This window comes from Eleutherodactylus coqui, chromosome 6 (assembly GCF_035609145.1).
Source record: "Eleutherodactylus coqui strain aEleCoq1 chromosome 6, aEleCoq1.hap1, whole genome shotgun sequence".
NCBI classification, from domain to species: domain Eukaryota; kingdom Metazoa; phylum Chordata; class Amphibia; order Anura; family Eleutherodactylidae; genus Eleutherodactylus; species Eleutherodactylus coqui.
The window spans coordinates 56,520,536-56,535,414 of NC_089842.1; the positions used below are offsets into that span (position 1 = coordinate 56,520,536).

General features: G+C 42.8%; 1 protein-coding gene across 1 annotated transcript; it reads left to right on the forward strand.

Annotated features, from left to right (window-relative positions):
• Nucleotides 1-1,204: 1,204 nt before the first annotated feature.
• Nucleotides 1,205-12,235, forward strand: LOC136632172 (protein spinster homolog 1-like). Its single transcript, XM_066606862.1, has 13 exons — nt 1,205-1,318; nt 1,514-1,579; nt 4,013-4,149; nt 5,002-5,150; nt 6,316-6,385; nt 7,420-7,565; nt 7,660-7,800; nt 8,538-8,727; nt 8,880-8,945; nt 9,134-9,232; nt 10,122-10,293; nt 10,564-10,694; nt 11,077-12,235. Exons 1-12 carry the CDS (start codon nt 1,279-1,281, stop codon nt 10,566-10,568), a joined length of 1,281 nt encoding a protein of 426 aa, XP_066462959.1. The 5' UTR covers nt 1,205-1,278; the 3' UTR covers nt 10,569-10,694; nt 11,077-12,235.
• The last annotated feature ends 2,644 nt before the right edge of the window (nt 12,236-14,879 follow it).

The window sequence follows — 14,879 nt, forward strand, 5'->3', positions numbered from 1 at the left end:
CAGCCTACACATACATGCGTTTTGTAGTGCATGTGAAAGCAGCCCGAATCTATATGTATAAAGGCAAAAGTCCTCACTGACTGACTCACTTAATGACTGACTCGCCACTAATTCTCCAACTTCCCGGTGTCGTACAAACGTGAAATTTTGCACGACCATTCTTTAGGTCTTAAATAGGTACAGTAAAGGGGGTCACAACTCGATTATTAAATGTATTTTTGGAAAAATACCTTCTAACGTCACTGTACTGCTCCAAATTGATTATAATGAGAAGTGCATGCATGCAAAGTAACTGACTGTGACACAATGGTGGTCACTCATCAGTATGCTTCTGGTTTATTAACAACATCACAGTACAGATGTACCCCAAATGATGCAGCAACAGAAATACACGCCCCACAAAGTCATAACAACTCATGATTGGCTCTAGGTGCTAATGGTTTAACATATGTAATGCCTTAAGGTGTGTTACTACTAAACACGTGATTCCTAAGAAACTAAGAATAGACTTATTCCGTGTTCACTGTTCTAGTAGGTTCTCTCTGAATGGAGGGGGGCAGAAACCTCTACCTCAGGACATTCCTAAGCCTGGAAAAGATGTGTTGGAATATGTGTCAGCATCTTGCTTGCACATACCAGTGTATAATATTGAGCACATTAGCCATGTTGGTGCTGTGATGCTGTTATTTACTGAGGAATATATACCAATATCTATATACAGTGTGTTAAATTTGAATAAAAGGATTGTTACCCTAAAGGTTAAAAAGTGAGGAGAGTGGGAGGGGTGGCACATTTTACCAGAGGGACATCGGTACATGCAGCCTGAGGAGAATCCAACGCTCCTCTATATATATATACATATTTTATTCCTCAGTTCCTCTAAAGCAACCACGACTTACTAAAATTTTCCGTGTGAACAACACGTAAACACCTGTACCAAGTTAACTCGGGCGAAGCCGGGTATATCAGCCAGTATTACATAAAGCAGCGCAGTCTGATTTTGTTACTGTCTGGTTATACTATATGAATTTTAATGATAGTGATGAAATGTTTAACGTTTTCCCCTGTTGTGCCTCTCTCCAGTGTTTACAGGGCTCTGTGAACATGGCAACTCTCAGTGATGGCGCTCAAGCCACCCCATTACTCTCAGGTAATGTGGATGAAGAAAAAGCGATAGAGACTCATCCACAAGACAGGGATGAAGAAGAGCAGGACATCCATAAACTGACCGGAGTCTCTTACATCCGCTCCGTGATAACTGTAGTAATTCTGACCTACATGAATATGGTCATCTACATGGATCGCTTCATTGCCTCAGGTAAGTGGGGAGGGAAACAGTCAGCATTCCGGCCACTTTTTGCCTTTCATTGTTAATATCTACAGAATTTAATGTTACTTCACATTTTACATGGATTTATATGGAATCAAATTCTCTCCAAGTTGATGCGACCACCGATTACCGCAGTCCTCCGGTAACAAATAATGATCTGCGTTATCCTTTTTCTTCTGACAGGATTGATGCCTGACCTGCAAAATGACTTTAAGATGAGTGACAGCGCATCCGGCTTAATATACACAGGTACATTTCTACATAAGAAGCTCCCATCAAAAGCGCAATTATAAGGACTAGGCAGCCTTCAGAGATGTTGATCATTCTAGTCATTGGAATCTGATGACATCACAAGCCACAAGGATGTGACCTCATCATGTATCCATATTGTTAAAGTTCAGCCGCTTGCAAATCTTTATCAACAAAAATGCAGACAGTAATGTCTACGGAGGGGTTTAACACTAGAGCCACTGTGATAATTTATTTTTTTACTGCATTGCCTTTGAACTAAGGAGTCATAATTGAGTTAAGGAGTTAATGAATTATATTAACACTTAACACCACCTGACATCAGATTACATCATGGCAGTGGGGTACTTAACGCAAAATGACATAACCTTACATCATGCGGAGAGTGCGAGATCAGAAGAAATCCCGCACCATCTGGCAGCGGGAGTCAGCTGTTACCGATTGCCGGCCTCCGGCTGCAACAGCGGGGGTGCATGTAGACAGTGACCACCGCTGTTAACCCCTTACACGCCGCAATCTATGTAAACGGTTCACAGAAGGAGGACGCTCCCTCTGTAACGTCATCGTACCCCCGCGAGGCAATCGTGGAGGGCCAATGGGTTGCCATGGCAACAGTTCCCCAGCTACAGGCATCCTGCTTTGCCATTGCCTATGATCGCTATTACATGCGATAAGGCATTGCAGTACATAATCCTGTAATGCCTTACCATAGCAATCATAGCTGCTATAGATCAGGTCCCCCTCAGAGATATAAACAGTGTAAAAAAACTAAAGAAATAGTGTAAAAAAACATTTTAAAAAACTTTTTTTGCTCATTTTCCCCTATTTGAATGGAAAAAAAATTTAAAATGTAAGAAATACCTCACATATCAAGTATCATCATGTCTCTAACAGCCTGTGCTATAATTTGAGCACACTAATTATCCTGCGCATCAAAAACTAAAAAAGGAGGCAAAATGCTTATTTTATTCATTTTGCCTCCCAAAAAGCGCAATAAAAGCGATCCAAAAAATCATACATACCCCAAAATGATACAAATAAAAACTCTACAGCTTGTGACGCAAAAAAACAAGCCCTCACAGAGCTCCGTCCATGAAAAAATAAAAAGGTTATGGGACTTGGAGTGCAACGATGCAAAAGAATTACAATTTGTTAAAAGGGATTTTATTGTGGAAAAACGTAAAAAATTCTAATATTTAATGATATCGTTGTAATCATAGCGACCCGCAGAAAAAATGTATTGTCGTTTATTCTGTATGATTGACGCTGTAAAAAATAAATGAAAAAACAATGGCAGAATTGATGTGTTTTCTCTCTCTGCTCTCAAAAAAAATAAACTTAAAGTTGTACAATACATTATATGCACCCAAAAATGGTACTAATAAAAACTATAGTTCGCCACGCAAAAAACAAGCCTTTATACAGCCATGTTGACGGAAAATAAAAAAGTTATGGCTCTTGCAATGTGGAAATGAAAATCCCTCCAGAATTGTTGCGTCCTTAAGCCCAACATAGGCTGTGTCCTTCAGGGGTTAATGTCACTAAACCATTGTTTCTCGAGGCCCATTTACACACAACAATTTTTGCTCAAATTTCATTAAAATGATGGCTTTTGAGTGATAATTGTTGTGTGTAAATGCTACCATCATGCACTTTTCATCTAAATGATGATTTTTAGGCAAGCTTAAAATCCATTGTTCAGACTGCATGCTGTGTTCTCCACAGGAGTAGGAGATAACATTGTATTCTCTCTGCAGCCCATGTGAGCTAGAGGTTACATTGTATTCTCTTAGCATACCCTGCCAGAAAAATAGAGCTAATTGCAGAGCCTTGCATTTATTATCTATCATTCACATGCAGTGTGGCATTAAGACTCCAGGGGGAGCCCAGGGTGGCAGTACCAATGTGGTTCACTGATGGAAATGCAGGGCAACCGGCTGAATTATCATGGCGTCATTAATAGGTTGCTGGTCTGCATGGTGAACTACATATATCAGAATGGTCTGGCACCCTGTATCCACTATGTGTGGGAGTGTACGCCAAGCAGCCACCCCCCTGCATTATCAAGAGGTAGTGTGAGTGATTGTCTTATCGGTGTCCTGCACAGGTGTTATTTGCTCCTCCATTTGGTAGTCAGCTACCTGCATGGTGAGAGGATGCATCTATATGCACTCCTCACTTAGTAAGTAATGGCCATTTTCTGTGATTATTTTTAACTGCAGAGCTCAGACCACCTGCTGTGTTCTACAGCAACTCCTAAAGGCTAATTTGCACGCAAATGAAGCTGTTAAAGTACTAATGGGCATTAGTGCCCATTAGTACTTTATGCAAAACGATCGCTAAACTTTTAATCGTTTAAAAAGATTATCTCTGTGTGTAAATGGGCCTTTACATTCTCACTTCCTGTCACTTCTTATCTTCCCTCTCTTTTAGCATTTATCGTAAGCTTTATGCTGATAGCGCCACTCTTTGGATACTTAGGTGACCGCTGGAACAGAAAATACATCATTAGCGTGGGGATCTTCCTTTGGACCAGTGTGACCTTGGGCATGTCATTCATTCCTAATCAGGTAATTAGTTCAATGTACTTTGTATTGGTAGAAACACACACTGAGTGCCCAGTACTTCTCCATATAGTATCTTACACAATAACTATAATGCCCTCCCAAAAGTCCCAGATTCTGTGGAATAGTCCCAGATTTTAGGAACTGTGCCACCCTTCCTAAAGGCAGGAGACATCCTGCAGGGTTAGTCAGGAATACAGAAAAAGAAAGAAAGTCCTATTCTCATTCCTTTTGCTCCCCCACATTCCAATCCCCTGATCACTTCTGTACCTGATCACAAACCAACTAGCCATACCAATACTGAGACTGGGGATTGGCTGCTGTGATCACATGATTGCATTACTATAAAGTTATCAGGGGGCCAGATTGGTGGGGACTGACGGAGTACGAAGAGTAAAAGAGCTGAGTATAGGCTGTTTGTTTTATTTTACTGACAGAGGCATTATTACTGTGGTAGAGCATGTGGTGGCATTATTACCAAAAGTGTACGTGGGGCATTACTACTGATGGGGACATGTGGTAGCATTATTACTCAGGAGGGGTGACAAGGGTATTATTAAGGAGTCGTTGTAGGCAGGGACACTATTACTGTGAGAGGGGCACTATTACTAGGCGCTGTTATATAACTGTGAGGGGTCACTAGTAGGCACTATTACTGTGAGTGGACAGAATGGGTGTGGCTTAGCTTTAAAGGGGCATGACCTAGTATGAAGAAAATTGCTAAAATGATCCCACTGTTCATTGTTCAGAAGTTGGGCAGTATGGTAAACCTTCCATTTTTCTTTCTCTCTCCTCGCTCTCTTCAGCCCTTTCTTGCAAAAACTTCACTTAAATATTTTGGATTTTCTATCCTCACAGTATTTCCTGCTGCTGATAATGAGAGGATTAGTTGGGGCCACAGAGGCAAGTTTTTCCACCATCGCCCCCTCCATCATCGCTGACCTCTTCGTGGCGGACCAGCGCAGCCGCATGCTCTCCATCTTTTATCTCACAATACCAGTTGGCAGGTGAGTGTTCGATATAGACTCTGAGGAGCACTTATGGCAAGAGGACATTTAAAGGGGTCTTCCAGCTTGGAGGAACCAGGGTTTATATATGAGGGGCTATCTGCAGTTGTTAATATCCCTTATTGGAAGAATTTCTCTCTGCAGGGCTAGTGGCACACTAGCATATAGAAACTCATTCATGTTGCAACTGTAAAAAACTTACTTTTTTATACGTGTGCAGTTCCATATGCCATCCGTATGCAGTCCGCGTGTCCGTTTTTTGCTTCATCTATAAGTCATCTGTGTCTTATGTCTGCAAAAAAAAATCTGAAAGCGATCTAATTCTTTTTTCTGCATCTCTTATGAAATAAGAACAGCACACGGTTTGCACATAGATGGCGTCTGACGGCTGTCCGTTATTTTTCTATCCCCATTCACTTGAATGGATGAGTCTTGTCGACATATTGCATCAGAATAGTGCATGACATGAGCTTTTTCTCGCGATCCGGGGGTCTGGGGAATAAAACTGATGGTTGTTTTGCCACATTAACCAATATGGGGCTGTGTGCTAAAGGCTTAAACAGACAAACGTGTAAGCGTACGTTTTTGAGCGCGTGAATCTCACGCCCGTAACACGCAACAAACTGAACCCATTGATTTTGAATAGAGTCATATACACATTCAATGTGTGTGCATGTCATTCGTGTATATAACTCTATTCAAAATCCATAGGTTCGGTTCGACAGCTGCATGTCCTATCTTTTCGCCTTCCTCGGAACGCGTCACCCTTTGTTTTCGATGGGACAGTAAAACACATCGCATGGCGTGCAATGTGCACACGAGTGTGATTGAGAACAATGGGAAACACTTGCTGATCCTCTAGTGCGGCTGAAAGTCGTGTCGGAGGATCACTACCTCACAGCCTGGCATCGCTGTGAAAACGCTATCACGCTCGCCGTGTGCAGCTAGCCTAAGGAGGATTTTTTCTGAAGTGTGAACAGGGAAGTGTCAGGGTAAAGAAATGGTGCCCACCTGGTGCCCTTGGAGCCTGTGTACTTCTAGTAATAGCTGTGGCCAGCAGACTACAGACTGCTTGTAGCACATTGCTGGCCTGTAATCGTATATTATATTCTCCCAGACTAGATTGTTACACATCAGAATTCTCACCACTTCTTTTCTATTACAGCGGCCTTGGATATATCGTTGGACCCAAAGTGACGAGCGCTGCAAATGGCAACTGGCATTGGGCATTTCGTGTAAGTAATCGGCCTGAGTCTCTTGAGGCACTCAGACAATCACTAAGTCACAAGTATAACTGATAAATGTCAGGTTATTGTCACGGTCCCCACAGGACTATTAACTAAGTTATGGTGCTATTAGGGGATGTGGCAGGGAGCAGGGTGACGTATTTTTTATATATCGACTCGCTCCCGCTGAAGATCTGGAGAATCAGATTTTTTTCAGAATCCTGTGAACACGCTCTCCTACACAAGTCTATGGGAGAAAGTACAGGACTCTGAAAATAGTCTGATTTTACAGCGCCGCGCAATCTTCAGAGGGCAACAGTGCTGAATCATGGGAGCGGGTGAGTATAAAAAATACATCACCCGACTGCCTGTCACCTCCCTTAACACCACCATAACTTCATTTATGGTGCTATGGGGACTTGACAGGTTCCCTTTAAGTGTCTTTCACATGAGTGTATGTATTTTTACGTTGTCTTGCCGGCGTTGAAAAATAGCGTGAAAGGATGTTTTTCCGCCAGGTTTATTAGCGTTTTCTCACCCATTCACACGACCGTTGAGCGTGGTTTTTAGCGAAAAAATACGTTGCACCCCGGAAAACCCTCCCTTTTTTCCCCTGCTCCCATAGGAGTATATTGGCCAAAACATATTTCCAGAACCCTCTTTTTGCCCACCGTATATGCGTCGGCACGTATTTCAGTCGTGTATGATCAATTTTTCACGGTTCGTCGTTTTTACGCTCCGTATATTCACCTATGTGAACGGACGCATTGATAACCAATTCCACAGATGCACGCGTATATCGGTCCCCCGTAATAACGCACGGTTCATGCACTCCTGTGAAATAGCCCCAAAGTTGACATGGCCTTGTGATCTACTACAGACGGCAATGAGACAATTGCCTATATAGTAATTCCTGTAATCTTAATGGAACCACTTCCACATTTTTAGGTTATTGTCTATTTAACCCCATCTATGATCACTTCCACTTTGTATTGACCAGCTTATACTATATGTAACATACAATGTCTTCTTAATCCACACAGGTCTCCCCTGGGCTGGGCATTATAGGATTCCTGCTCATGACCATCTTAATCAAGGAACCTCCAAGAGGAGCTGCTGAAGGGAAAAGGACCAACACCTCCCTCAACGCCAGTCATTGGGTGTCAGATATAAAGACGCTATTTAAAAAGTAGGTATTTTCTGTGTGGTGATCATTATCACTGATCCACCCTGAGATTTCTGAGTTAATTACATGCTGCTTCTTTTTTTTTAACTCTCCGCAGTCCAAGTTTTATGTTTTCGTCCCTTGGCTACGCGGCTGTAGCATTCGTAGCCGGTGCTATAGGTCTCTGGGCACCATCTTTTCTGATGCGTGCACGGAACTTAACACCTTGTCAGACTGGACCGTGCATCAATAATGACAGGTATGTATTTCTTCATAGTGATCCCCTATTAGAGAATCACTTCTGCTGAGCGACCTAGGGATAACGCTCTGCTCACGTTTGTACTTGAAGCTCTGTTGTCAGATTTTTAACTCTAGTCATACTGTGTGGTGGGCACCATGATGGAGCCTCAACAAAGGTTTGTGGTATCCGTTGGGCACCGGAGCATCTGTCTGGCACAATGCAGATATGAACAGAAGCAGTATACAGGTATGGCTAGTATACAGCATGGCAGACTGCTGTTTTAGATGCGGAGTTAGCAGCAGGACTTTGCTATTTGCAATCCAGCATCAAAATCTACACATTAGAAGTACGAATTTTGTTACTTGATATTCCATAGGAGGGCATATTCCCTAACGCTGTTGCGGAATATTCCATTCTGTATGAAAGCAAAACCTCGCTTACCTACAGCAGCCAATAACAGTATGAATTACCATTGGCCACCAGGCGCTCACGTTTCAAAATGTATGGAATTTCTTTAGTATATTCCTTAGTAAGTGGAGTCAGCTCCACTTACCAAATTGATTTATGACTGTGTGTGATGCCGGCTGTTGCTCCCTCCCTTTAGTTCTTACTACGCCTGGGGCACATGCCCCTTTAGCCCCGCCTTAGCTATGCTTGTTTGACATGTTATTCATACTCAGTTCTTTTAGCTATCATTGCTATGTAATTTCTTGAAGCTTTGTTTCTAACCTCTGTAACACGTTTTTCCTTTGCAGCCTAATATTCGGCGTGCTGACACTCATCTCTGGCATCCTTGGAGTTATTGTTGGGGTGGAGATAAGCAAACGCTGCAGAAAATTCAACCCACGTGCAGACCCCATAATCTGTGCATGTGGGATGCTAGGCGCCACCCCTTTCCTTTTTCTGGCTTTGGGTCTTGCAAAAATCAATCTTGTGGCCACCTATGTAAGTACCTAATGTATAGGTTGTTGTATCCATGGTCTGAGTCTGGGATAAAGGACTGAAGTGTCCTGCACTAGTATGTACAGTTCACAGGGGGGGGGGGGCTATCCTTGTATGTTCTCTTATATTATACTCCATATGTTTATTCTCTGCAGGTCTTTATATTCATCGCTGAAACATTAATTAGCCTAAACTGGGCCATCGTGACCGACATCCTCCTGGTGAGTTATGAAAAGTGGAATGATATTTGAATCATCCCCCTGTGTCCTGCTTTACCCATTAGTTGCAGGTTGTGCCGTTTACACCTTTTTGATATTTTGTCATTTTGATATGCAGTCACTTTGTCCAATTGTTCTTGTTTTGTTGGGTTCAGTGACTTCTGCTTACTCAGAATATACTTTTCTTTCAGTATGTGGTAACTCCTACCAGAAGATCTACCGCACAGGCCATGCAGATCATCATGTCCCACCTGCTGGGTGACGCTGGCAGCCCCTACATCATTGGGGCGGTAAGTAGTTATTACATATTGCTTCTTGAATGGTGCATAGACATCACTGTTACCACCCGTCCCCTGTTTGCCGCTATATTTTATGCCTCCCTCTATGTAGAGCACTCAAACAGTATACAGACAGCACTGAACAGTAGAAACGTTGTATCAATGGAGCTCATATATAGGACCATATAGAATGTATATAGGACTTAGGCATAAGCAGAATATGACAGCAGATTCCCAATGGCCTGGAGCTATGTAATAGATTATTTGATGATGGAGAAACCACATGAACCATCATGCCTCCAGCCCAAGTCTAGTATTGAGCTGAGAAAGATAACACCAGTGCTGCTCATACAGGGGGTGGGCAAAAATATGGAAATACAATATGAAATGCCTGGGATTTTAATCATTGGCACTGTGCTGCCCTTTTGACCCCTGCTTGGCTAAAAGCTGTCCCACCAAATTTGGGTTTACTTCACCTCCTGCCCTGCTCTGGGTTTCGGAGCTAGCCGGTAACAGCAGCTGAGTGGCTCAAACCCCTGACCAGTGAAACCTTATTGCTCGGGCAGATGTTCATTTCTGCCCAGCAGCATCTGTGTCATATTACCTCCACTTAAAATCGGTCTCTACATGTCTTGTTGAAATATGATTTAGAATCCCATGTAATTTAAGGCATGCATTTCGTATGGTGTTTCCATACTTTTGTCCGCCCCCTGTAGATTGTACGATGGAAGCCCCTCCACTAAATCCGGTGCGGGGCTTCTGCTGCTACAAGCTTTGCAAGATTTCCTAACCATTATATATCTGCAGTAGTGAGGAACAACCTGTAGTCTTATTTGTGTTGTTGACCTTCACCAACCGTATGTATATCACTAACCAACTACTTATCACTTCTCATTCTCAGTTAGCTGAACTCATCCGCAGAGGAAAACAGGAATCCCCACTTATAATGTTCAATAGCATGGAGTACGCGCTCATGGCCTGCGGAGGCGTGGTAATAATTGGAGGACTCTTCTTCACGGCAACAGCCTTATTTATTGTGAAAGATCGGCAGAAGGCAGTAATGGAGTCTGAAGGTGCGTGTAGGAATATGTTCATTGTCCTCGTGTCTCCTGTAGAATTAAAAGGAAGCTCCACCTTAGGTTTACAATGGCTTTATAGTCCTAGATGTGCAATCCGCCATGTTTATGATATGTCTACATCATCCGTTGTTTCCTTTCAGTCCTGATAGTGACAGTTCTGCAGATTCTTCTGTGTCTTGCCCACTTTGCACCCCTCGCTTCTGCTGTGAATAATATGTTGCCTCTATGATGATGTTAATTCTCGTTTCTTTGTTCATTCTGTAGACTAGCTGCACCATCATGATACGTCCCGCTGAGATCTGCACTGCAGACAGGATTATCATCTCTGACTCAATCAAATGGTGACCACAACTATTACATCAGATTACCATCAGAGATAACCCGCACTTCTGGAGGTAAGGACAATTAACTGGACTTTCTGTACCTGGATGTATTCACGAAAGAAGTGAGTTATCCGCTGCTCACCACTGGACTTGACCTTTTACCGGACTTTCCTCAGTTGGATGTATTCACTTAACAGGGAGTTATCCGCTGCTCTCACCACTGGACATGACTTTTAATGGATTTTCCACAGTCATCTGTTCACAAGACATAATATAACAGTTTAGCCCGCTATGTAACATCGTAGCCTGCTACAAGAGGCGGTCATTAAAGATTTCCCCTGACCCACTTCTATTTATTACACGATGCTGAAACTGCACATGTGTAATGATATAAGTCTCTATAGATTGCGTGCCAATTTGCAACTCTGAACTGATAACGGTCTTTCTTTTATAGGTGCTGAAGTGGTGCGAGGCCTGATAATGGACCTAGTGGAAAACCGAGCAGTCATCAAGTTCCTCTACTAGCAAGATGTTCAATGAGAGGAGTCCCCATCACATGATTTAGTCAAGAACTGGCATCATCAAATCAAATGTGGTCGGACTTCGGTGGAAACGGCTCCAATTCCGGGGCACGCTCCACTCTGCTATCGATGAACTCACCATCCAGGAAGTGGAGGCTGCCATTTTGGAAAATCACCTCGTAACCACGTGCCCATCCCTTGGGCAGGCAAGGGCATGCTCAGTCTTTTGCGACTAGCACGGAATAGTGCTGTTTGATTTCCTAGCAAAGGGTATCACGATTACTGGTGCATACCCTGTTTCCCTGAAAATAAAACATACCCTGAAAATAAGACAGGTTTTTCCAGAATTTTTGAATTTTTGAGGATGCAAAATGATTTTTCAGGCTTTTTGAGGATGCTTGAAATATAAGCCCTACTCTAAAAGTAAGCCCTGCTAACAGGTAATTAAAAAAGTCAATTTAAATAGTGTCCAGGCAGCTATACATGTAAAAAAGTTAAACCTTTTTGAACAAAAATTAATATAAGACACTGTCTTATTTTGGGGTAAACACGGTACTATGCTTCACTGCTGCAGAAATTGTGGGTTTCCATAAAAACCAAGAGACGTGGCATGCTCACCAAAGATGTCCTCCTTCTGCAAAGACAATGCCCAGGTTCACAGCTCACATGTTACCCAGATGGAAGCACGCGGCTGTGGGAATGACATTCTACTGCATCCTGCTTATTCACCCAACCTCGCACCAACTCACTTCCTTCTCTTTCCAACAATGAAGTAATTTTTAAAGGGCAAGCATTTTCCTGACAAAGGAACTCTGATTTCCGAAGTCACAACGTGGCTTATGGAGCAACCTGACGACTTCTAGAAGCGCGATGTTTACAGTTGCATAAAGGGATGGAGAAGTGTGTGTCTCTAGAGGGCACCTATGTAGGGAAGGACTAATAACTGGGCTAAGTTTCGTTGCTCTCAGTCCACAGGAAGTGGGTCAGGGGAAATCTTTAATGAACGCCCCTTGTATGTACCATCTTAGCCCGCTATGTAACATCTTAGCCCCTTTGTATCATCTTGGCAGCCAATAAACATCTTGACTTCCACTCTCAGTTTCGTTTTTCATCAATGAACACAGTGGACACCTATGACATAAGGAGGAGGTTCACAGCCTTAACCCCTTGAGTGGCGGGTTTCCTACCACCCTGTCGTGCCCACCAGGGCAGGTTTTTTAAAATGGTCTAATCATTGAATTTCAACTAATTTTGCAGTTGCGTCTCAAGAGCCATAACTTTTTCATTTTTCCATTGACATGGCCATATGAGGGCTTGTTTTTGCGGGACAAGTTGTGATTTTTTAAACAGGGGGGAGGAAAAAAAGAAATGGGGAAAAAAGAAAAAAAGGGGCCATGTCATTAAGGGGTTAAATAATGCATTAACTTCCTTCTCTGTGTCATTACGACGCATGGATACCACATGTGTGATTGTATTTTTGATTTTTTTACAAAGTAAAGGGAGACAAGTGTTTTTATTATTTTTTTTATAATTTTTTAACTTTTTTTTTTTTAATTTTTTTTTGTCCCTTTAGGGGACTTCCACAGGGACCCATCAGGACCCCTGATCACATTCCGGTGGTCCGATGGTGACAGCCCTTTACATGCTGCAGTGACAGCCCTTTACATGCTGCAGTCACATAGACTGCAGCATGTAAGGCGTTAACACAGCAGAGATCAGAGGTTTTCTCTGATCTCTGCTGTAAAAGCTAGTACCTAGCTGTCCTGTGACAGCTAACAACCAGCTCTCCCTGCCACAGAGACCATCGGCTTGCTTCTGACAAGCCGATGGTCTCTATGGCAACCTGTAAACAAAGCAGGAGATTGCCGACATATCGGGCAGGCAGAGCACACTGTCACAGCTTGTGGCATTGTGCTCTGCAGCTCCCATAGTGATACATAGCCCGGAAATCTTCCGGGCTATGTTGCTATGAGCAGTGGAGCTCGTCCCGGAAAATTTCCGGGCGTGCCACTCAAGGGGTTAAGGGAGGGCAGTCCATCAGCCATGGTTCCCAAGAGGCTTCCCCCGCTGGGGTGTCTTCCTTTCTTGTGTGCTGAATTTTTGACTCTGTGTAAGTCACAGGCCCAATCACCATCATTCTCATCAGGGCCACAGTTAAGACTATTGCCCTGACTTTAAATGGAAACTTCTGTTTTTGATACCTTGAATGAAGTTAACAGAGAAGTCAGTGTACTTTAGTAATGTATCCAATCCTCTTCATTGGTTGGGCCAGGGCTACATGGTGATTTTCATTATAACACACGTAGTGTACCCAGAGATGACACTAAAGCCCTGCTACATTGCATCCTAATATAAGCCAATGTAGTTGTGTGCATCACATTAGGATGCCATGTAGCAGGGCAATAATTTGATCTTTGGCTGTGTGATGTGTGTTATACCCAAAGTCACCATGTAGCCTGAGCCCTAATGCATATCTCATTACCTTTTGGGCAGTCAAAGAGCGACACCTATGGTTCATTGTGTGACGGGTCCATTTTTTCTATCCACAACCATATACTTGAATGCTTTTAAGTATTATCACAAAAATAATTGGAATGTAGACATTTTTATGATCCAAATTGCTCCATATGATGGAATAATATGCAAATTACAGTTAGGAACCATACAGATAAACATATCGCTGTATAAACTGTTAACACAAGTCTATTTTTAAGGTCAAAAAGAGAAACATTTAAGGGCCAAAGAGGGACAGAGGGGCGTGGGTTCAAAATAGGGACTGTCTGTTCAAAAGAGGGACACTTAGGAAGTATGTTAATGTAGGGAACATTTGCTGATAAATATATAATTATGACATGTAACACCAGTATAATGCCATCCAAATTGGTGTTGTTTGGTGGATGTATCTGTACTATGGTCAATTGCCAGTACACACGACCATAACTCAGGAGTCCCATGGCGAGCCACGCAGCAAGGGGTCACGAGCCACATGTAGCTCCTGAGCCACTGGTTGAGGACCACTGTTTTAGGACATATAGGGTAAACCCTAACAGTTACTAGTACACAGTGTTGGGTGCCGTTCTCTGGCCCAGAGCTATTCGTATACAACTGCCAGACCTGGTGATCACGGAGCTGAAAGTAACAATACAAAGGGTTTTCTGTCAATGGGACTATAACTTGCTGAAGGCCACACTGGACGGAGATTTTCAGTATGACAATTAGCCAGGGTTATATTATGCCCTAATAGGGTTCTGTCTTCTAAGCATCGAGGATGAAAGAGGGCAGTCCACGAATGTTGCTTATGTCTCAGGGTATTTGTCTGTCCCAATATAGGTGATCTTTCTGCAGGGCACAGTTCTTCCTACTATACTGATTTTAAATACAGGAAGAAGTTACATAGAAGCAGCCATTAATTACCTACCAGTAGTGGAGGTTAGAGCAGGGCAGAAGGAATAAAGATGTATTACATTGTATGACCAGCAGTGTAATAGGGCGCTATCCCTCTAGCAATAATACAAGAGTACTATGCAAACCTTTATGTGGCTCTGTTATGGCTGCAATATAGCTCGGTGTTTCTATGGGAAAACTGTGACTGACTTTCATGTAGGCACTGTGGTTGGCTCCAGCAAATGGACAAACTCTCTTGATGCCCAAGGCCACAGTTTTCGAATGTGCTCCACAGTACTTAGTCCCTCATGTTTAGTATGATAACTTGCAAATGGACCATCATTCACTTAAT

Excerpts from the sequence above, each read along its gene's own strand:
- LOC136632172 (XM_066606862.1), top strand. The coding sequence starts at position 1,279 with ATGAATATGGTCATCTACATGGATCGCTTCATTGCCTCAG. Across the intron at positions 8,946-9,133 it reads TCGTGACCGACATCCTCCTG|TATGTGGTAACTCCTACCAG; the intron begins GTGAGTTATGAA and ends CTTTTCTTTCAG. Across the intron at positions 9,233-10,121 it reads GCCCCTACATCATTGGGGCG|TTAGCTGAACTCATCCGCAG; the intron begins GTAAGTAGTTAT and ends TCTCATTCTCAG.